This window comes from Schistocerca cancellata, chromosome 1 (assembly GCF_023864275.1).
Source record: "Schistocerca cancellata isolate TAMUIC-IGC-003103 chromosome 1, iqSchCanc2.1, whole genome shotgun sequence".
NCBI lineage: Eukaryota > Metazoa > Arthropoda > Insecta > Orthoptera > Acrididae > Schistocerca > Schistocerca cancellata.
The window spans coordinates 1,032,395,922-1,032,419,799 of NC_064626.1; the positions used below are offsets into that span (position 1 = coordinate 1,032,395,922).

The following is a 23,878-nucleotide window of genomic DNA, read 5'->3' on the forward strand; positions in this document are numbered from 1 at the left end:
GCAGTGCAAGGGTAATTACTCAGTGTGGTCGCCCACTATACGTGAGGCTCTGTTAACAACACATCTTCCCACACTGCTTGGCACAGATAACACCACAGCTTGGGATGGATATCTGGGAAATTAAGGAAGGACTATGGAACTGAATATGAGAGAGTTGGGACATTGTGGGATACTTTTCATTTAGCCCATCTGCTGAGGCCTGCCCAGTATGAGAAACTCTGCCAGCAGCTGTGCTACAGCCAGCATATCCCACAGCTTTGTGCAGACAGAGGGATTTTTCTGCTTGCATGTAAGGACTTCAACAAGGCAGTGTCTCATGACGAGGATTGGCAGTCTCGATCACAGTTTGATCTATTTGAACAGATAAGCAGTTTGCACTCTACTACCATCATCAGATCTGTAAGGAGAAAATTAAAGTAAGGGTATCTCAGAACCATTGAAACGTGAACATGATGAATCTATTAAATATACATGGAAAACATTTGGTGCGACGGTCGGTAAAGAATCAAACTGTCTGTGCATGCTTTACACCTACCTTCACTGTATAGAAGAGCCTGAAAACTATTTGTATGGTCAGCAAGAAAGTGATGAAGAACATACTGACCATAATTTCCAGTCTGTCTGTGCGTGATTTACACCTACTTTCACCATGTACAAGAACCTGAAAACTATTTATGCAGTCAGCCAGAAAGTGATGAAGAACATACTGACCATAATTTCCAGTCTGAAAGTCCACATCACTCATTGTACTCACTGAAAGATAATGTTCCTAATTGCTATTTACTCAGCAGGATCAGGAATAAAGACTATCAATCAAAGTTTCGAGTTTTGACTGATTGAAATGAGATGTGTTCAAAAAGTAAGGTGACTTTATATATTCATCAATATTTATGTTTGACCCTTCAAAGTAATCCCCCTCAGATACAATACACATGTGCAAATGATTCTTCCAATCCTCAAAGCACTTCTCATAAGCCCTTTTTGGTACAGCCTTGAGTACTTCCAATGATGCAGTTTTTATTTCCTCAGTCATTGAAAATCTTTATCCTTTCATTGGTCTCTTCAGTTTTGGGAACAGGAAAAGGTCACAGGTTGCTAAATCCGGTAAATATGGTGGCTGAGACATGGTTGTTGTGTTGTTTTTGGTCAAAAAATCACTCACAAGCAACAATGAAGAAGCAGGTGCATTGTCGTGATGCAAAAGCCATGAATTGTTTTTCCACAATTCTGGACTTTTTTGAGTGCTGCTTCTCACAAACAGCTCATAATGCCAAGGTAATACTCTTTATTGGTTGTAAGACCTTGAGACAAAAATTCATGATGTACTATACCACGGTAATTGAAAAAAAAAAAAAAAAAAAAAAAAAAAAAACAGTGAGCAAAACTTTGACATTTGATCAAACTTTGCGTGCTTTTTATGGTGTTAGCTCTCCAGGATGCTTCTATTGGGATGACTGGGCTTTGGTTTCTACCATAAACCCATGTTTTGTTACCAGTTATGACCCTTTTGAGCAAATCATTGACATGATTCAAGAGCTCCTGAGTAGTGCTCATGCGACAGTTCTTTTGACCAGAACTGAGAAGTTTTGGAACAAACTTCACTGACACATGTCTTATGCCCAAAACATCCGAAAAAATTGTACAACATAAGCCGACCAATACACCACCATCCTCAGCAACTTCTCTTACAGTAATTTGATGATTTTCCAAAACATTTTTCTTCACAGCTTCGACATTATCATCTGTTGTTGATGTGCTGGGGCGTCCAGAGTGAGGTTCGTCATTAGCATCTTCTCAGCCATGTTGGAAGAGTATGTATCACTTGTAAACATTTTTATTTCGCATGTTTTAGAGCACTTGATTCCATTTTTCAAACAAAATTTGATGCAAATTCTTTGCTCCAATTTTTATAATAATCGAAAATCGCCAGACACACTAAAACACATCTAAACTTTCTATCTGTCAAAAACAAATGAAGTATGCTGTGCTCTTGAAACTGAACATTTGTTCAGGACATGTGTACCAACATTACAAAAAAAATATCAATAATCGAATGTACATTGCCCGCACAATTTGAAAAGTCATCTTACTTTTTGAACAGCCTTCGTATACTCCGTAAAAGCTCAAATGCACAAAATATAATAAAATTCCTAATGATAATAATAATAATAATAATATCTCTGTTGGAAACAGTACTGTTAACAGTTCAGAGGTGACCTCTATGGGAAGTTACAGGTAAAATGGTCTATTGCCTTGACTACTAACCACCGAAAGTTAATTGCTTGCCTTAAAAGCAGAAATTAATCTTGTCACTTGTCACGCAATTTTTTCAACATTACAGCAGCACACAAACAGCTATTGCCATGAAATCTAAGTGATCCAGATTGGTGTACAGACCTCACGAGCTCACTTCCTACTTTTACCGAAAACGCTCTTGGTAGATGCCTAGCTCTGGTATCCTCCAAAGCACAGCACATGCAGGTGTTTGACTGACATGGTCAGATTGATATCTTGGTGCAAAGTGTCTCTCTTCACTGCCTCTCTGGCCATATTTATATACGGGTGCAGCGGACAGCCAAAGGGAACATCTGCTGTCAACTGCGTTGGGTACAGGTAGCAGCACCTAAACGGTCCCTTTCTTGGGCACATATTAATTAATCACCATGTTATTCATTAGTTTACAATCTTCTTAGTCTGTATATAAATAGAGTTAAGTTTGCTTTAGTCAGTGAAAAAGTTTTATTGCAATTGCATTTAATTTTAGAATGGAACTGAAGTAGCAAATAAACTGGAAACTATTAGAGGTAGCTTATCACTTTATGATGACATGACGCTAGTAGTAGTATATACTATTAGCACACATCATCATAACATGCCTGTTCTTACCATACAAAAGATACATGTATACACTTAATATAGTAGATTTTTTACAAAACATGTTTATAAATAAACACAGAAACATGAAATAAAAATTTTGATTATTACAAAATTCATTTTGTGATTTAGAATTTTCACTCTTTACCTGAAATAGAAACACACAAAAACATTACACCTTTCAGTACTTAAACACTTATTCACAATTGTAGACACTGTGGTGTGTGTCCTTATGAACCACATTCACTAAAACATTTAAGGTAGAGGGTGGGAAGTCCCAATGGTTGATGTGTTCCTTGGCACTATTACAGAAAAGAAAATGGGAGGAGGCACTTTGGTTGGTGACCTTCTTGCTTTCTTTTCCAATACAACTGTGCATTCTACATTATACAATGTGTACAACTTTGCTTCTGCCATTTTTCCTCAATATTTGAGGCTTTAATGAAACAAATTGGTTACACATGTATTCTACATTGCTGGCCACTACCTTCTCCCATCTTTTGGGCAGTGTACGAATCCCACGTCGAAAAAATTGTTCATCTTTTGAAGTGATCCATGAATCGATCCAATTTGTGACTTCTTCATGAAATCGGAAGTGTTGGTCAGCCAGGCCATGCGCCATTGATCTAAACAGCTGATAGTCAGAGGGAGCAATGTCTGGAGAATACGGCGGGTGGGGTAGGACTTCCCATTTCAACATTTCCATTTCCTTTGGTTCTGCTTTGGACAAATCACCTTCAGCTATTGGATTTATTAATTTAGCAGAACCATCCTAGTTAATTTCAGTTTTGAGTTCTTCATCATTAGAGGCTGGTTCCACCTTAACTTTCACATAATCCTTATCATTAGATTCCATTTTTAATGGTCTGTTACCAGCAATTAACAAATATTTTAAATGTTCTTGACTTAACTAATTGATCTTGATGAGCGATGCTGGCACAGTATACCAGAAAGCATGATGCAATGCATTGCAACATAATGCAGGTGCAGTAGGAGCAATGTGGCGATGAGGATAGTAGTGAGTACCATCTGCTGCCATAGCGTCAGGGGGCTGGGCACCAGTGAGTGAGCACAGTAGCTTGCTGGTAACTTGTAGGTCCACACAGCTCTGTGATGATGCACCACCTTCTTCTAACCTCAACACTGGCGGTAGCCATGATGTAGTGTCATCTTCTTACCTTCTTCCAACGCATTCAAGTTACTGTGGCTAACATTCTGTATTTAGTTTTGACACTCGTGAGCAAATTTTAACACTGTTCTCACACTGGCTTCAGCATATTTCACTTCGCTATGCTGTTAATGCCTACCGAGTTCCCTGTTTCGTATCGATCTCTTTCAGTGTTCAGTTTCCCAGCTGATGCACGATATGTGAGGTGGAGGGTAAGTAATCAAACTGGTCATTGATTTTTGTTATGTTGTTAATGAAAAGACATCTACATTGTCTGCATGCTTTTCACCTACCTTTGCCATTTACAAGAGCTTGAAAACATTTTTTGTGGTTAACCAGAAAATGATGGAGAATGTACAAATCATAATTTCCAGTCTGCAAGTCCACATTTCTCATTGTGCTTGATGAAAGAAAATGTTCCTAATTGCTATTTACTCAGCGGGATCAGGAACAATGACTATAAATAAAAGTTTTGAGTTTTAACTGATTAATATTCAGTAAAAGTTCACATGCACAAAATATAATAAAATTCCTAATAATAATAATAATAATAATAATGTCCCTATTGGAAACAGTACTATTAACAGTTCAGAGGCAACCTCTATGGGAAGTTTGAAGTAAAATGGTCTATTGCCATGACTTCGAATCACCGAAAGTTAATTGCTCACCTTAAAAGTGGAAATTAAACTCACCACTTGTCACACAGTTTTGTGAGCATTATGGATGACACACAAACATTTACTTCTGTGAAATCCAAGTGATCCAGAATGGCGTAAAGTCCTTGTGAGCTCACTTCCTACTTTTACCGAAAATGCTTTTGGTAGGTGCCTATGTCTGATATCATCCGAAGCACAGCACAAGCAGTCGTTTGACTGACATGGTCAGATTGATATCTTGGTTCTAAGTGTCTCTCCTCACTGGCTCTGTGGCCACATTTATGCTTGGGTGCAGCAGACCGCCAAACGGAACATCTGCTATAAACCACCTTAGGCACAGGTAGCGGCATATAAATGGTCCCTTTCACAGACACATAGTAATTATTAGTTCTATTGTTCAACAGTTTAAAATCTTCTAAATTTTTATATACATAGAGTTAAGTTTGCTTTAGTCACTGAAAAAAGTTTTCGCTTGACTGTATTTAAACTTTGCCTGCTAGAATTTTTAGACCGCAACCAACAGTAGCTCATAACCTTTGACTGCGTCTTTACGATTCCTTGTAATGATTGTTATTTACTATCAAGTCTTGAAACTTAGTACAGCTTTATTATTTAATTAATGTAATCAAGTGCTATAATTAGAACTTTCTATTACAAACTCAAATGATATTTAATCTACCACAAATAAGGATGTTTTTATTTCAGATTTGGTTTTTTAGTAAATAACTTGAAAACTATTAGACTTAGCTTATTGGTGTCACAGATATAAGGTTTTTAGATCAAACTGAGGCCATATACGAATTTTCATCTTTCTCAGTCCAATGTGTAGTGTCTTCAATTTTTTCGTAAAAACAACGATTTGGACCAAAATATTGCTCTGATTGAGCTGAGACTTGTAACTTTTGATTGTGACATACATTTGCACATTCTGAATAACTTTTAGCCTTCTAGCTTCATTATTTAGTGCCACTTTTTTTTTCTTAAAATAATATATTTAGCGCAACATATTCCTTTAATCATCGTGAAACTTTACAATGTTAACACTAATATACTGAAGCATACAGTGACAAAGTTTGGAAAAGTTATTTTAATTTTTAATTTCACTCATAGATTATGGTGCAATCCTTTGTGCATGAAGCACAGGTGCATTATGATGACGTGGCGCTAGTAGTAGTGAATTGAGGTACACCCCAGCACACTCGCTCGTCTCTGTACCTCTTCCAATGGTACAGCCATTGTTTCACCTCAGTGTAAGGTAATTACCTTGAAAAAGTAGGGATGCAAGGGACACACAGTTATAAACTGAATTTATTAAAAACATTTGTGATATTTAAATAATGATTAAATGTTACAAATCTTGGCATTAGTGGTGATGGTGGGTTGCCTGGAGACTTACTTTGTGAGAAAGTGTGCAAAGAAGTGTTCATCTTACCCATACCCTCAGTGTTGTTCTGAAAGCTAATTTTACTATGTTACTTTCACCTTTGGTAATATCTAACAGTGTACCCATACTTCATTGTTGAACATAGTGTATAGTTCTTGCTTATAACACCTTCTTCTTTTCTTTGATATACATCTTGACTCATTTCATAATCCTGAAGATTCTCCTCCATGATGGGATTTGTGGGACACAGTTCATTAAATACATCCTAGTAAGGGAGCCTTTGTGAAGCATGGAATGTATAGAGGAAAACAAGTGACAAGCTGAAACTCTAAATTGGTCCATGAAATATGTATGCATAGTGCATTTGGTAGTGAACTGCTCATGACAGGCCAGGAACTGTGCTTGAGTCCTGCTTCAGCATACAATTTTATCTTGTTGCAAATGTAAAATAACTTCCACCTGCAGTAAGCATATGTTTCACATAGATGTCAGTAAGACTGGTTTACAGTGATAAATGAAAATCCTGAGTGGCGTACAAATGATGGAACATATAAAGGCATCTACTTACTCTTTATTGGAGCTGTTTAGTTATTGGTAGACCCACAGGAAATAAAATTATTGACTTGTTTGTTCCATTGCTCAGAACAGACTAACACTTTGGACGACTTAAAGTGGTGAAGTATGTGTGCAAACTCCCACTTCTTTAACGATATGTCTTACTTGAGATGGTCAGCCAACTTTCCTTGCTGGTTAGCTTGCTGCTGCAACCTCCTTTTCTCTTCTTCTCCCAAGTATATTTGGTAGGAACAGGAATTTCTCAAAACTCTTTCTACTAATAAAGAAATAAGCAGACATATGCAGTTTCTTTTGCTTCACTTAACGATGCATATTCAAACATCAAAACTTTTACAAATCTCATTCTCCAGATAAACAAACACTGTCAAGTAAGTCTCTTCACTTATCCAAAGGTTAGAAACAAAGTTTATTTACACAAAAGAGAAAGTTGGCTTAAAACCCAAGTCCATTCTCATCCTGAATCTGAACACATGTCTTATCCTCTCCAAGTCTAAGACGAGCATTAATTAACAATATTTCAACCGTTGTTCTTTTTTTTCACTACAATAGTCAAAATTATAAAACAACATGGAATAACACAGAAGTTCCTTGAGTCTGCCGTGATCTTTCATTAAACTTACATGGCACCACCAGCAAACACTTATCGTTGCCGTTCGACCACCATGTCTACAGTCTTCTTACTACACACTTTGGACCTGCACACACAGACAGGCAACACACAGTAGATAGGCTCTCTCATGCTTAAAATATTGTGTGTTCGAGATGGTCGAAGGCCGAGTGGTTCTAGAATTTACACGGAAATTCTTGAAACACCACAATATGATTTCTTGTCTCAGGATGAATATGCTAGAGAAGATAACAGCATTGTTTGAAAAATATCTTGAAGTCTTCAGAACAGTTTAGTATATAAGTATAACTAGAAATTACTTTTCATGTGCAAAGCAAAATGTGTTGGTAGTCACTGAAATGTGGAAAGCATAAACTTGAGTTGTGCTCCAGTTAAAATGTAATTTATCTAAATATCTGATACACAAAAAGAATATCACACTCTGCAGTGTACTTCATAGATCTTTCGTGCTGCTACTATTAGTACAATTTGCACATTCTATGAACTCATACATGTATGTTGCGGGATGAACCTGCAATTGGCATACCAGAGCTGGCATTTGATAAACTGTAGGTTTGTGGATATTTGTTATGATGATAACAGCATGAAACACAGCATTAGAAAACACAGTCAAACCTGTATTTTTTTAACAATAAAAATAAGTAGCAAGACAGTAAGAATGAAAAATGGGAGGCATAGTGTACAGATTCTGCAGAAAGGAAAAATTTCCCCATACACCAAATGACATATCAAACTGTAAGCTGCTTCATTCACAGGTTGAAGGAGGGCAACTTGAGATACATATTCAGCAAAGCACTCTGGTGTTCACCTTAATCTTGATGACTGGTCACCTTTCACCTCTTAAGGACGAGGTCAAAGGTTCTGAGTAGAACACATGAAATTGAGTTAGATGGATGGAAGTGAATTATATGGGTAGAAGACATGCATATTTTTTGTCAGTTGGAGAAATGATAAAAATTAAACAGGGCTTTATTTGCTGATTTGTAAAGAAGAGGAGATTAATCTTCTTCATCCATTAAGGGTAAGATCATTAAAGAGGGAGCATAAACTTAGGTTGGACATAATGGGATGAAAAATTGGCCACAGGTGTTTTTCTTCTTTTTGTGTGTGTGTGTGTGTGTGTGTGTAAGGAGAAAAGTTGGCCAGTGTCACCCCCCCCCCTCCCCACCCAAAATGTAAATACAATGGCATTCATCTTAATAAATTCAGGGAAACAATTAAAAATCTATATGTGGATGACCAGATGAGAATTTCAACTCTGCACCATCTGAATGGGAGCCAAGTTTTATTTATTCGTCAAGCTCAATCCTGATGAAACCTTTTTAGTTATCATTATTCTGATGAATTATGTCTGGTGTCTTAAGTTTAGTCAGTGTCTGTGAGTAATTCATGTTGTGTATAATGTTACACTTGTTGTTGTTGGTGATGGTGGTGGTGGTGGTGGTGGTGGTTGTGGTGATGGTGATACTGGTGGTGAAGGCATGCTGAAGTGCACTTACGGTGTTGTTGGCTCTTCCACTCATGCTGTTGTTGGCAATTCATTCCCATTGGTTAAAGCCAACTGGATGATAGTGTATGGTAGTCAATGAGAAACACTGAATCTAAAGTCCTCTTTTTGTGGAAAGGAGAGCACAAGATTGACGATTATTGATGCAGCTATAATCAACTATATGGTTGGTTACTGGTTTTTGTATTTACTTTCTTGTATAGTATGTTTCTCAGAATATCCAGGATTTCTTGGGATATTGTTTTGCATTCCTGTGTTATATTGTGGTTGTGAGTTGGCGAAGACAATAAATGTGACTGGAGGAAAATTGGCTGTGGTGATGGAATGATCTGTAGCATAGCTCAGGGTATAGCTTAGACTGAAATTTTACAGTCTGGTTGTAAGTTGAGACTTACTTGTAGTCTTGAAAGCATGTTTAATTTTCTTACGAAGAGAGGGTGCTGGCCTCTCATCCAACCTGCAGTGTTACCCTCACAGCTTACAGGATTGCTGGCTTTTCTTAAGGGGTTTTTGAGATTAAGTGCTTCAGTAGATATTCAGTCCGATTCTGGATACAGACACAGGGGAATGGAGGATCAGACACAACCAAGAGTCTAAGGAACTATACCAACAGCCCAACATAGCAGGAACTGTTAAAGCCAAACGAGTGCAGTGGGCCAGCCATGGGCCCTGATGGAAGATCACAGATGGCCTTGAAAGCTCCTTAATCTCACACCTATGGAAAAGAGACCCCCAGGGAGACACAAGAAGCATTGGAGGAATGGCCTCCATGAAGATTTCAACCAAGCTTCAATAGACGTGGATGGATGGCAGTTAGCAGCAATGGACAGAATACGAAGAAGTAGAAGAGGAGGTTGTAAGTTGATAAAGTTAACAAATGTATATGTAACAAAACTGGTTGCAGTGACATAGTGATCTGCAGCATAGCATGAGGTGTAGGTTAAATTGAAATGTTATAGTTTGGTTGTGAGTTGCCGAAGTCAATGAATGTGACTTGATGAAAGCTGGCTGTGGTGACACATCCTCTGTAGCACAGCTCAGTGACCATATCGAAAACTTTGTGGGGTACTTTCAAAATGTCCCAGTTTCCAAGATCGAGCTTAGGCAGGAACATAAAGTACAGTTCAAATTTTATGTAAAATTCTGCTTTATGTGACAGCATTCAGCATGATATCACTGTCACTTAGCTCCAATGGTATCCAACAAATATAATATCCCCATCCAATGGATGTATGACCATCAACAGCATCACATTGTGCAGAGGTGTGGAATTTAACTCAGGTTAACCCTTTGTATGACTTCCCTAAATCACTTAAGCAAATGCCAAGGTAGTTCCTTTGAAAGGATACAGCTTTAATGGCCTCTTTGTCAATGGGATGTTAAACTCTAATCTTCCTTTCTTCAACCCAGGGTACAAGATATGCTGATCAGAAGCATTACACCATCACCTCTCCTCCCCTTTGAAGCCAAATGTTGGAAATCAAAAGTTCTGCCACAGTCAGGAGTAGACCCAGCTACCACTGTTGAGTACCACAACAATTATATGTTATGGAAGTGGATGAAAGGAGGATAAAAAAAGCACTTGATAATTAATCATACATAGTGCCTCACCAAACAGTAGACCCAGCTACCATTGTTGAGAACCACAACAATTACATGTTATGGAGGTGGATGAAAGGAGGATAAGAAAAGCACTTGATAATTAATCATACATAGTGCCTCACCAAACAGTTGAAGTGCTGAGTAATCAATTGGCACAAAAAAACACTGAAAACAATGTTAAGTTTTCAGAAAATGTTCTCATTCAATGCCACCAAATACAAAATACACATACACACGTGTGCCTACATTGTCCTGGTCACAGTTGTGCAACACAGTCCAGAAGCTTAGCAACATTTTCAGTCTTGTTTATGTGACTATTTTTGGTTGTTACTTTTCCTCCTCATATTCCACCAAGGAATTTCAATTGAAATTTCAAGCAGTATTCCTATATTGTGTGTCTATTTTCTAAGCAGTTTATTTATAAGGAGAAACAAAATTTAACAAGGAAAGAATTAAAGAGAGGCTAAAGGATGCTAAAGGTAGGGAAAAGTTGTACCTAAGCCAGAATCCTAAGAGAAACAATGATAACCATTGTGATGATGTTCACTACTGATATCAGTGTTTCAAATTCATTGTTCTAGGATGATATTAAATGGTGTAATGAAGAGTTGGAGAAGTGAAAATAAGGAAAAGTATGAATGTAAGTAGTTATCTGAAAGAAAAGCACTGTTCAGTCTAGAATGGTAAATGAATAAGAAAGTACATCAAGCAAAGGAGAATCCTGGATGGAATGTAACAATATTATGAGAAGGAAAGAAGCACTCACCATATAGCGGAGATGCTAAGTCGCAGATAGGCACAACAAAAAGACTCTCACAATTAAAGCTTTTGGCCATTTAGGCTTTCGTCAGCAATAAACACACACACACACACACACACACACACACACACACACACACACACACATGACTGCAGGCTCAAGCAACTGAAACCACACTGCGACCAGCAGCACCAGTGCATAATGGAAGTGGCGACTGGGTGGAGGTAAGGAGGAGGCTGGGGCAGGGAGGAGGAGGTATACAGGATGTTACAAAAAGGTACGGCCAAACTTTCAGGAAACATTCCTCACACACAAAGAAAGAAAATATGTTATGTGGACATTTGTCCGGAAACACTTACTTTCCATGTTAGAGCTCATTTTATTACTTCTCTTCAAATCACTTTAATTATGGAATGGAAACACACAGCAACAGAACGTACCAGCGTGACTTTAAACACTTTGTTACAGGAAATGTTCAAAATGTCCTCCGTTAGCGAGGATACATGCATTCACCTTCCGTCGCATGGAATCCCTGATGCGCTGATGCAGCCCTGGAGAATGGCGTATTGTATCACAGCTGTCCACAATACGAGCACGATGAGTCTCTACATTTGGTACTGGGGTTGCATAGACAAGAGCTTTCAAATGCCCCCATAAATGAAAGTCAAGAGGGTTGAGGTCAGGAGAGCGTGTAGGCCATGGAATGGGACGGCCTCTACCAATCCATTGGTCATCGAATCTATTGTTGAGAAGTGTACAAACACTTCAACTGAAATGTGCAGGAGCTCCATCGTGCATGAACCACATGTTGTGTCGTACTTGTAAAGGCACATGTCTAACAGCACAGGTAGAGTATCCCGTATGAAATCATGGCAGTGAATCGAGGAAGTACAGTACATACTGACGAAACTAAAATGAGCTCTAACATGGAAGTTAAGCGTTTCCGGACACATGTCCACATAACATCTTTTCTTTATTTGTGTGTGGGGAATGTTTCCTGAAAGTTTGGCCGTACCTTTTTGTAACACCCTGTAGTATGGTGGGGGTGGTGGGCAGTGAAGTGCTGCAGGTTAGACGGAGGGGAGGGTAGAGGTGGGGAGGGGGTGGGGGAGTAGCGGAAAAGGAGAGAAACAAAAAGAATGGGTGTGGTGGTGGAATGACAGCTGTGTAATGCTCGAATGGGAACAGGGAAGGGGCTGGATAGGTGAGGACAGTGACTAATGAAAGTTGAGGCCAGGAGGGTTCCAGGAATGTAGGATATATTGTAGGGAAAGTTCCCAACTGTGCAGTTCTGTAATGCTGGTGTTGGTGGGAAGGATCCATATGGCACAGGCTGTGAAGCAGTCATTGAAATGAAGGATATTATGTTTGGCAGCATATTCAGCGACAGGATGGTCCTCTTGTTTCTTGGCCATAGTTTGTCAGTGGCCATTCATGCAGACAACAGCTTGTTGGTCATCATGCCTACATAGAATGCAGCACAGTGGTTGCAGCTTAGCTTGTAGATCACATGACTGGTTTCACAGGTAGCCCTGCCTTTGATGGGATAGATGATGTTAGTGACTGGACTGGAGTAGGAGGTGGTGGGAGGATGTATGGGATGGGTCTTGCATCTATGTCTATTACAGGGGTACAAGCCATAAGGTAAGAGATTGGGTGCAGGGGTTGTATAATGATGGATGAGTATATTGTGTAGGTTCGGTGGATGGCGGAATACCACTGTGGGAGGGAAGGATGGTGGGAAGGACATTTCTCATTTCAGGGCACAACAAGAGGTAATTGAAACCTTGTACTGAGTTACAAGGAGAATACTCCTCTGTGCCCAGATGATGGAACTTTGGGAGGTGGTAGGCGGCTGGAAAGGTAAGGCACAGAAGATTTGTTTTTCTACAAGGTTGGGAGGATAATACGGTCAGTGATAGCTTCAGTGAGATCCTCAGTATATTTTGAGAGGGACTGCTCGTCACTGCAGATGCGATAACTACGGGTGGGTAGACTGTATGGGAGGGACTTCTTGGTATGGAACAGGTGGCAGCTGTCAAAGTGGAGATATTGCTGGTAGTTAGTAGATTTGATATGGACAGAGGTACTGATGTAGCCATCTTTGAGTTGGAGGTCAACATCTAGGAAGGTGGCTTGTTGGGTTGAGTAGGAGTGGGTGAAGCAAATGGGGGAGACATTGTTGAGGTTCTGGAGGAATTGGATAGGGTGTCCTCACCTTCTATTCAGATAGCAAAGATGTCACCTGTTGGGTTGAGTAGCCACCAATACTTACTCCAGTCCGGTCACTAACATCACCTATCTCATCACCAGCTGGGCTACCTATGAGACCAGCTCTCTGTCCACATGAATGCCCACTGACAAACTGTGACCAAGAAGCAAGTGGATCACCCTGTTGATGAACATGCTGCCAAACACGACATCCATCATTTCAATGACTGCTTCACAGCCTGTGACATATGGATCCTTCCCACCAACACCAGCTTTTCTGAATTGCACAGGTGGGAACTTTCCCTGCTACATCCTACGTTCCCGTAACCCTTCTGGCCTCAACCTTCTTTAGTCACTGTTCTCACCCATGCAGCCCCTTCCCTGTTTCCATTCCAGCACTACACAGCCATCATTCCACCACCACACCCAGTCCTTTTTGTTTCTCTACTTTTCTGCTACTCCCACCCCCCCTACCTCTCCCCTGCCCACCGTCTAACCTGCAGCACTTCACTGTCTGCCACCCCCAGTGTACTATATCTCCCCCTCCCCAACCCAGCCTCTTCCTTACCCCCACCCAGTCACCACTCTCATCATGCACTGGTGCTACTACTTGTAGTGTGGTTTCAGTTGCCTAAGACTGCACTCATGTGTGTGAGTTGTGTTTGCGTGAGTCAAAAGCTTTAATTGTGAGAGTCTTTTTGTTGTGCCTATCTGCGACTCAGTGTCTCTGCTATATGGTGAGTAGCAACTTTCCTTCTCATAATAAGAAAGTAAATGTATGACAGAAAGAAGATGTAAAATGAACAATATACTGCCAGACACTGGCAATACCTCTACGGCAACACCTGGCATGGTCGGACAAGGAACCAAAAAGAGTATGAAATATCAGACCAAAGGATTGTATTCTTCAGTATTAAATTGGCTTGACATTATTATCATAAGTAAGGGAAAATTTTCAGGTTAACATGAAGGAAATTTCTGAAAACTACTACTATCTACAAAAGTTTCTGAGGAGGTTGCAATATTTCTAAGAGTACTGTCAAATTACAGGGGACATTTCACACCATAATTTTTACTTATTGTAAGGTGAATAGTTTTATATTTGTGGAAACAATATTTTATGGCTATACAAGTTGAGTATTTCATTGGCTTATGCGGTAAAATGCCCCAGGGAAGTGTGATAGGACTGCTGTTGTTTTCTATATACATAAATGATAATATCTAAAAACAAAGATGATGTTACTTACCAATCGAAAGCGTTGGCATGTTGATAGACACACAAGCGGAGCGGAAAGACTTACCTTAAGGGGGAAAAAGGACAGGTATACACTCGCACACACACACATATCCATCTGCAAGTAGTTTCACGTTGTATTCACCTTCTCCTTTTTACTGTAATCTACCATACAATTTTATCCCGCCTATATATAACCCTACATAAATGATTAGGCGAACAGGGTGGGCAGTAGTCTGCAGATGTTTACTGATGATGCTATGGTGTATGGTAAGATGTCAAAGTTGAGTGACTGTAGCAAGATACAAGATGAGTTAGAAAAAATTTCCAGTTGGTGTGATGAATGGCAGCTAGCCATGAATGTGGAAAAATGTAAGTTGATGTGGATGAGTAGGAAGAACGAACCTATAATATTCAAATACAGTATTTCTAGTGTTCAGCTTGACACAGTCAAGTTGTTTAAATTTCTGGGGGTAACATTGCAAAGCGATATGAGGTGGAATGAGCATGTGAAAACTGTGCTATGGAAGGCAAATAGTTGACTTCAGTTTATTGGGAGACTTTTAGGAAACATTGGTTCACCTGTAAAGGAAACCACATATAGGACACTGATGTGACCTATTCTGGAGTACTGCTTGAGTGCTTGGGATCTGTACCAGGTCATATTGAAGGAAGACATCAAAGCAATTCAGAGAAGGGATGCTAGATTTGTTACCAGTGGATTTGAACAAAACGTACATGTTATGGAATACTTTGGGAACTCAGATGGGAATCCCTGGAGGGAAGGCAGAATTCATTTCAGGAAACATATTGAGAAAATTTAGAGAACCAGCATTTGAAGCTGACTGCCAAACGATTCTGTTGCTGCCAACATATATTGTGCATAAGGACAACGAAGATAAGATATGAGAAATTAGGGCTCATACAGAGGTGTACAGGCAGTTGTTTTTAGATGTAGATGTAAACTTTGTCAGATTCTGCAGATGTCTGTTCTAGTTCTGCTTTTTATTTAGAGCATTATTCTAAAGTTCGTCATAAAAGTAAAGTTATGCTGCTGGTAAATTTAATCATTTAGTTATGATAATGTGTTTCAGAATATTACATCTGCCAGCTACAGTTTGAAAATTTTGATCTATAAATGTATGTGCCATTTTTCCAGCCCATGCCGGTGCGATTATGTGTGGGTGTCAGAGCCACCATATGAAGATGTGTCAGGTGTACCGTTCTGTGGAGTTCATCCCTCACTGCCAGCAGAAGGGCCCAATGCTGTTACTTACAAATCCCACACACGAACTTTAACACTTGTGTTACTGTACAGCGAAGTGCATACCAATGCATTTGTCTTGGAATATTCTGCAGAACGTAAGTTGAGACTGATTTTCAAAGAGCTTTCTTATTAGATGCTTCTATTCCACACAACTACTTGTATAGATTTTTTTAATTTTCTTAAAATCATTGCAAGCTAGTTTACTTAATGTGTTTTTGTTACATTTTTGTGATTTTCCCTTTCCATTTTCACAGCAGTATGTGAAACATGACTCCGACTACTGAACTGTTGTAGTTATATTTTCATTCTCATTTTGAACTTTTTTTCTTGCCAAGAAACATTTTAAGTTGCAAAAAAGGATTTATATAGACTAATTTCTATACTGCTATGAAAATTATTGTGCTACAGACAAATTAATGATTTTAATTTAACCCATCAGTTTCTGCGAGATCTTTATTATCACATAATCTTTCTAATACAATCAAAAATTGTGACGTAGGTGACTTGCCAATTCTAACACTTTAGTTAGTTGTAACAACCTAAAATAATCAGTTCTTTCCTTCTCATCCCATCCAGTAAGTCTCCCCTGACCTGGGGTCCTGGGTGACTTTTCTGAACTGTACCCTTTTCCCTAAATATCTCCAGTCCTTTTCCTCCACTCCTCTTCCTTGCCCTTCAACTCTTCTGCCAGAAGAAGGAGCCACTGGCTCCAAAAGCTTGTAAAAGTTAAATCTTTTCGTGGTCCCCTGCTGCCGCTTGGTGAGTAGATTTTTTGTCTATCCATTTATGTTACTTTGGTTACTTAGCTAGACTGTCACAGACTAATAAAAATTAATCTAAAGTTATAATACAAATACTGTTACTTCTTCAGACAGGTACTTTTTACGTGGTTATCATTCAAAAAAGAAAAAAAGTCTATGGTTATGATACGTATGGTGTTACTTCTTGAGCCATATCCTATTTTACATGATGAACATTCAAGAAATCATCTACACCAATGAGAGTCAACCTGGTCCCTACCACCCCTTTAGTGAGTGTCACAGATTTCATGGTGGGCAATAGGTGGTAGGCTGTTGGAGATTAAAGATATTTTCATTAGGTTTTCATAAAATTTTGACATAAATTATTTGGTAAGTAATTATTATTATATGCTTTAACTTGCTGCAATTCCACAGTATAAATTTTATAAAGTAAAGTTCCTCCTCTACCTTACAAATCACCATTACTGTTAAACTGGTTAGCAGTTACAATATGTTACTACTAACAGATGCGCGAAAGTGGGCAGTAGGTAAAGAAAGTTGACTACTAGTGATGTACAATGACAGGCAAAAAGACTGCTGGCCTCAATAACTTAAGAGTCCAAGAACAGAGCACTATGCATGCCCAAGCTCAGTAGGGCCAGTGTTCACAGCTTTAGAAATCTGCAGAGCTTCAGCTTGGTGTTTACATAAAATAGAGGCAATATAATAGTTAGGATACAATATATCTTGAGATTCATTGCAGTTTAACTCATTTTATAAGTTCTTTTGAATATCATTATTTGAGTACATAGAAACAGATGAAATATAAGAACTCCACATTGGTAGCATTACTACTACAATGAGCATTTCACTTGTGTTTCAATGGCTGAGTGGGTATGCTGACAGCTTCCAAGCATGCAGGATGAGCATTCAAATCTAACAGGAGTCAAAAATAGGCCCCTCCCCCCCCCTCCCCCCACCCCCCCACATACACACACAAACGCAACTCACACACACATGACTGCAGTCTCTGGCAACTGAAGCCACACTGCCAATATTATTTATTTATTTTTTAGACCTGTGCAAGTAATATTTATTTCTGGGTTCCACATTCTTTCAGCAGATTTCATTTTATAATAGTCTAATCTTTAAACAAACAGACAAATTGTCATAATAAAAATAATTAAAATTGATGTATTTATTTGTAATTACTTCGACTGCTGCCTGATGTCTCCATAGTTTTCAGCTAAGAGAAAGGTACTCATATGAGCTCATTGGCATACATCATAGGTCTGCTTCAAAATGACTGATGTGACTGTTCATGAGTGAATAATTGCTCCCTTTGAAAATGGTATTAGTGCACCTGAAGCAGGATGTCATCATGGTGTTGATGTTTCCACAGCAAGGAGATGGATTAGTTGATTTAGAGATAATGGTGAAGTAGCAAGATGTCCAACATCTGGAAGATCACAAGTCTCTATATGGAGACAACATAAAGAATTGGTCATGGCAGTCTAGAATGCTCCTTTGTCACTTATCGGGGAAATCACATTTCTGAGGTTTGTCAAGAACTGTTGTCAGAAGATTAAAGGACCATGGAATCAGGTCCCATCATGCTCTTATCAAAGAACCATTGCCTGAAGAACAAGCCATGGATAGACTAACAATTATGAGTTCCTTGGAAGATGTCAATTGGAAGAAAACCATTTTCTCCACTGAGTGTGCAATTGAGTCCACGATCAGTGGTCCTGGTCTTGTTTACTACACAGATGGGCAATGATATCAAGCACGCTTCATGGCCACCTGTGCCAGAAGTGGACACATAAGTGTGAAATGATGGGGCTAGTCGTCTTACATGGGTGCAGGAATTTTAGAACACATCCAAGGTAAATGATGAAGTCTTCTCAGGCTATTAACTGAGTCCAGGCATCATTCAGCAGCAATGTTTCAACAAACCTACTGCCATCTTCAGGTGAAGTGTGGGGTTTATATTCTGTTCAGTTCTTTGTTGCCACTGGACCACAGGCTCCTCTGCCTCATCTGCATTGGCAGGCCAATCGCACGCCTCTGGAAGGGGTGTCGCAGCGTGTGGTGAGGTGGAGTCACAGCCTGTGGTGGTGGGGGCTCCCTGTGTCTGATGGGTGCAGGAGTCTCATCCTGCTGAAGTCTGTCCATTCCATCTGTTGCCTTCACTGATTTTGCATCAGAGTGTTTTTGTCATATTTTTGTTATCACTGCATCCCGTGCAGTGCTAAGTTGTAAATCACTATCTCAGTTGACAAGGTTATCATGGACTCATGTCTCTACAGCCTCTTTAAAGATTTAATCCCAGAACCTGTTCATCCTGCACAGCAGCTTTGTTTGTTTAAAATCAAACCTATGGTTTTTCTTGAGCCTGTGTTTTGCCATGCACCCGTCAGCACGCATAGAACCCCACCACTCCCACCCTCACCCTGGCTGGGTGCCTCTGGAAGGGGTGTCATGGCCCTTTGTGGGATTGGGAGGGGGGGTTGGGGGGGGGAGTCACAGCCAATGGTGGGGGGGGGGGCTCCCTGTGTGGTGGCAGGTGTGGGCATACCTTCCTGGTGAGGCATGTCCATTCCGTCCGCTGCTCCACCAGTTTTGCATCGGAATGTTCTTGTCATATTTTTGTTATCACTGCCACCCATGCGGTGCTAAGTTGGAAACTGCTATCTCAGTTGACATTGTTATCATGGACTTGTATCTCCACAGCCTCTTTAAAGATTGAATCCGTGATAACCTTGTCAACTGAGATAGTGGTTTCCAACTTAGCACTGCATGGGTTGCAGCAATAACAAAAATATGAGAAGAACATCCTGATGCAAAACTGGTAAAGACAGTGGACATAATGGACATGCGTCACCATGATGTGACACCCACACTTGCCACCACACAGAGAGCCCCCACCACCATTGGCTGTGACTCCCCCATAACGTGCCACGACATCCCTTCCAGAAGCGCATGATTGGCACTGCCAACACAGACGAGGCAGATTCATTGCCTATAAAGAACCAGACAGGACATGAACGCAACACTTTGCTGTAGATGACAAGTAGGAAACCTGTTGAAACATCGCCCCAGAATGACGCCTTGACTTGGTTGATAACCCAAGAAGACTTCATCATTGAGATTCGCTGAGAAAGTCTAAATTCACAGATATCCAAGGCAAGCTCAATTCAGCATGCTATTGACATTTCCTTGAAAATGTGAACATCACTGGAGCTTGCCTTTGGTACACCAAAGGATGTTTCACTTACCAACAAGATAAACATCCATCACACACTAGCATTAGGATTCAGAGCTGGTGTCAAAAGAGGTAGAATATTATTCAGTGCCTCCTGTGACCTCCAAAGTAATTTGATCTCAATCCCACATAGCACATATGGGCTCAACTTAAGAAGACTCTGTGGGACAATTGGCCAGACCCTCCTCTGGGAACTGTGAATGCTCTATTGCATTTTGGTTCATTCTTCATGGGAGAGAATTGTCATGGAAGGGGCTTTTTTCCATAAACTTGTCAATTCTATGCCTCAAACAATCTAAGCTGTTCTCGAGGCCAATGACATGTGGATAAAATACTGAAGCTATATGTACCCTACTCTTCATTTTATTTCATTTCCTTTTTGTCTAAAGGTGTACATAATTATTGGGCCAACAATTTTAATTTCAAAAAACTAGACTGTTATAAAATGGAATCTTTTGAAATAATGTGGAACCTAGAAAAGCCTACAACTGCACTGTTTGTAGCGAATTAATGTTTAAAATATTACCTGCACAGGTCTAAATAAAGAAAAAGTTACAGATGACTCCAGTTAGATTTTAACGCTCATCCTTTATGTTCATAAACTGTCAGCCTACCCACTCAGCCACTGAAACAGATGTGAAATGCTCTCCACAGTAATTCTACTGACATGGAGTTCTTATATTTCAACTGTTTCTACATGCCTGAATAACTATTTTTTAACAAAATGATATGATGAGTTAAATTGCAATGAATCTCAACGTATAATGTATCCTAAGTACTATATTGCTTCTCTTTGATGATGTAAACTTCAGGCTAAAGGTCCACATACTGCTAGAGTTGTGAACATTGGCACTTCTGAGCTTGGGCATGTGCAGTGCTCTGTTCTCAGACTCTAAATTTTTTGGGCTGCTTAATCTTTTTGCCTCTCATTGTACACTACAGTTGTTGTTGTTGTTGTTGTGGTCTTCAGTCCTGAGACTGGTTTGATGCAGCTCTCCATGCTACTCTATCCTGTGCAAGCTTCTTCATCTCCCAGTACCTACTGCAACCTACATCTTTCTGAATCTGCTTAGTGTATTCATCTCTTGGTCTCCCCCTACGATTTTTACCCTCCACGCTGCCCTCCAATACTAAATTGGTGATCCCTTGATGCCTCAGAACATGTCCTACCAACCGATCCCTTCTTCTGGTCAAGTTGTGCCACAAACTTCTCTTCTCCCCAATCCTATTCAATACTTCCTCATTAGTTATGTGATCTACCCATCTAATCTTCAGCATTCTTCTGTAGCACCACATTTCGAAAGCTTCTATTCTCTTCTTGTCCAAACTATTTACCGTCCATGTTTCACTTCCATACAAGGCTACACTCCATACAAATACTTTCAGAAATGACTTCCTGACACTTAAATCTATACTCGATGTTAACAAATTTCTCTTCTTCGGAAACGCTTTCCTTGCCATTGCCAGTCTACATTTTATATCCTCTCTACTTCGACCATCATCAGTTATTTTGCTCCCCAAATAGCAAAACTCCTTTACTACTTTAAGTGTCTCATTTCCTAATCTAATACCCTCAACATCACCCGACTTAATTCGACTACATTCCATTATCCTCGTTTTGCTTTTGTTGATGTTCATCTTATATCCTCCCTTCAAGACACTATCCATTCTGTTCAACTGCTCTTCCAAGTCCTTTGCTGTCTCTGACAGAATTACAATGTCATCGGCGAACCTCATTGTTTTTATTTCTTCTCCATGGATTTTAATACCTACTCCGAATTTTTCTTTTGTTTCCTTTACTGCTTGCTCAATATACAGATTGAATAGCATCGGGGAGAGGCTACAACCCTGTCTTACTCCCTTCCCAACCACTGCTTCTCTTTCATGCCCCTCGACTCTTATAACTGCCATCTGGTTTATGTACAAATTGTAAATAGCCTTTCGCTCCCTGTATTTTACCCCTGCCACCTTTAGAATTTGAAAGAGAGTATTCCAGTCAACATTGTCAAAAGCTTTCTCTAAGTCTACAAATGCTAGGAACGTAGGTTTGTCTTTCCTTAATCTTTCTTCTAAGATAAGTCGTAAGGTCAGTATTGCCTCACGTGTTCCAGTATTTCTACGGAATCCAAACTGATCTTCCCCGAGGTCGGCTTCTACTAGTTTTTCCATTCGTCTGTAAAGAATTCGTGTTAGTATTTTGCAGCTGTGGCTTATTAAACTGATTGTTCGGTAATTTTCACATCTGTCCACACCTGCTTTCTTTGGGATTGGAATTATTATATTCTTCTTGAAGTCTGAGGGTATTTCGCCTGTTTCATACATCTTGCTCACCAGATGGTAGGGTTTTGTCAGGACTGGCTCTCCCAAGGCCGTCAGTAGTTCCAATGGAATGTTGTCTACTCCGGGGGCCTTGTTTCGACTCAGGTCTTTCAGTGCTCTGTCAAACTCTTCACGCAGTATCGTATCTCCCATTTCATCTTCATCTACATCCTCTTCCATTTCCATAATATTGTCCTCAAGTACATCGCCCTTGTATAGACCCTCTATATACTCCTTCCACCTTTCTGCTTTCCCTTCTTTGCTTAAAACTGGGTTTCCATCTGAGCTCTTGATGTTCATACAAGTGGTTCTCTTATCTCCAAAGGTCTCTTTAATTTTCCTGTAGGCAGTATCTATCTTACCCCTAGTGAGATAAGCATCCACATCCTTACATTTGTCCTCTAGCCATGCCTGCTTAGCCATTTTGCACTTCCTGTCGATCTCATTTTTGAGACGCTTGTATTCCTTTTTGCCTGCTTCACTTACTGCATTTTTATATTTTCTCCTTTCATCGATTAAATTCAATATGTCTTCTGTTACCCAAGGATTTCTACTAGCCCTCTTCTTTTTACCTACTTGATCCTCTGCTGCCTTCACTACTTCATCCCTCAAAGCTACCCATTCTTCTTCTACTGTACTTCTTTCCCCCATTCCTGTCAATTGTTCCCTTATGCTCTCCCTGAAACTCTGTACAACCTCTGGTTCTTTCAGTTTATCCAGGTCCCATCTCCTTAAATTCCCACCTTTTTGCAGTTTCTTCAGTTTTAATCTACAGGTCATAACCAATAAATTGTGGTCAGAGTCCACATCTGCCCCTGGAAATGTCTTACAATTTAAAACCTGGTTCCTAAATCTCTGTCTTACCATTATATAATCTATCTGATACCTTTTAGTATCTCCAGGGTTCTTCCATGTATACAACCTTCTATCATGATTCTTAAACCAAGTGTTAGCTATGATTAAGTTGTGCTCTGTGCAAAATTCTACCAGGCGGCTTCCTCTTTCATTTCTTAGCCCCAATCCATATTCACCTACTACGTTTCCTTCTCTCCCTTTTCCTACACTCGAATTCCAGTCACTCATGACTATTAAATTTTCGTCTCCCTTCACTGTCTGAATAATTTCTTTTATTTCATCATACATTTCTTCAATTTCTTCGTCATCTGCAGAGCTAGTTGGCATATAAACTTGTACTACTGTAGTAGGTGTGGGCTTCGTATCTATCTTGGCCACAATAATGCGTTCACTATGCTGTTTGTAGTAGCTTACCCGCATTCCTATTTTCCTATTCATTATTAAACCTACTCCTGCATTACCCCTATTTGACTTTGTGTTTATAACCCTATAGTCACCTGACCAGAAGTCTTGTTCCTCCTGCCACCGAACTTCACTAATTCCCACTATATCTAACTTTAACCTATCCATTTCCCTTTTTAAATTTTCTAACCTACCTGCCCGATTAAGGGATCTGACATTCCACGCTCCGATCCGTAGAACGCCAGTTTTCTTTCTCCTGGTAACGACATCCTCTTGAGTAGTCCCCGCCCGGAGATCCGAATGGGGGACTATTTTACCTCCGGAATATTTTACCCAAGAGGACGCCATCATCATTTAATCATACAGTAAAGCTGCATGCCCTCGGGAAAAATTACGGCCGTAGTTTCCCCTTGCTTTCAGCCGTTCGCAG

At 39.8% G+C, this 23,878-nt stretch overlaps 1 protein-coding gene across 6 annotated transcripts in view; it reads left to right on the forward strand.

The window, feature by feature from the left end:
• The window catches only part of LOC126089542 (uncharacterized), a 117,586-nt gene that overhangs the window by 7,523 nt on the left and 86,185 nt on the right, over positions 1-23,878 (forward strand). For all 6 annotated transcript variants that reach the window (XM_049906921.1, XM_049906922.1, XM_049906918.1 and 3 more), the window contains exon 3: positions 15,760-15,962. In XM_049906921.1, the coding sequence (XP_049762878.1) occupies positions 15,760-15,962 (203 nt within the window). The remainder of the gene's footprint in view (positions 1-15,759; positions 15,963-23,878) is intronic.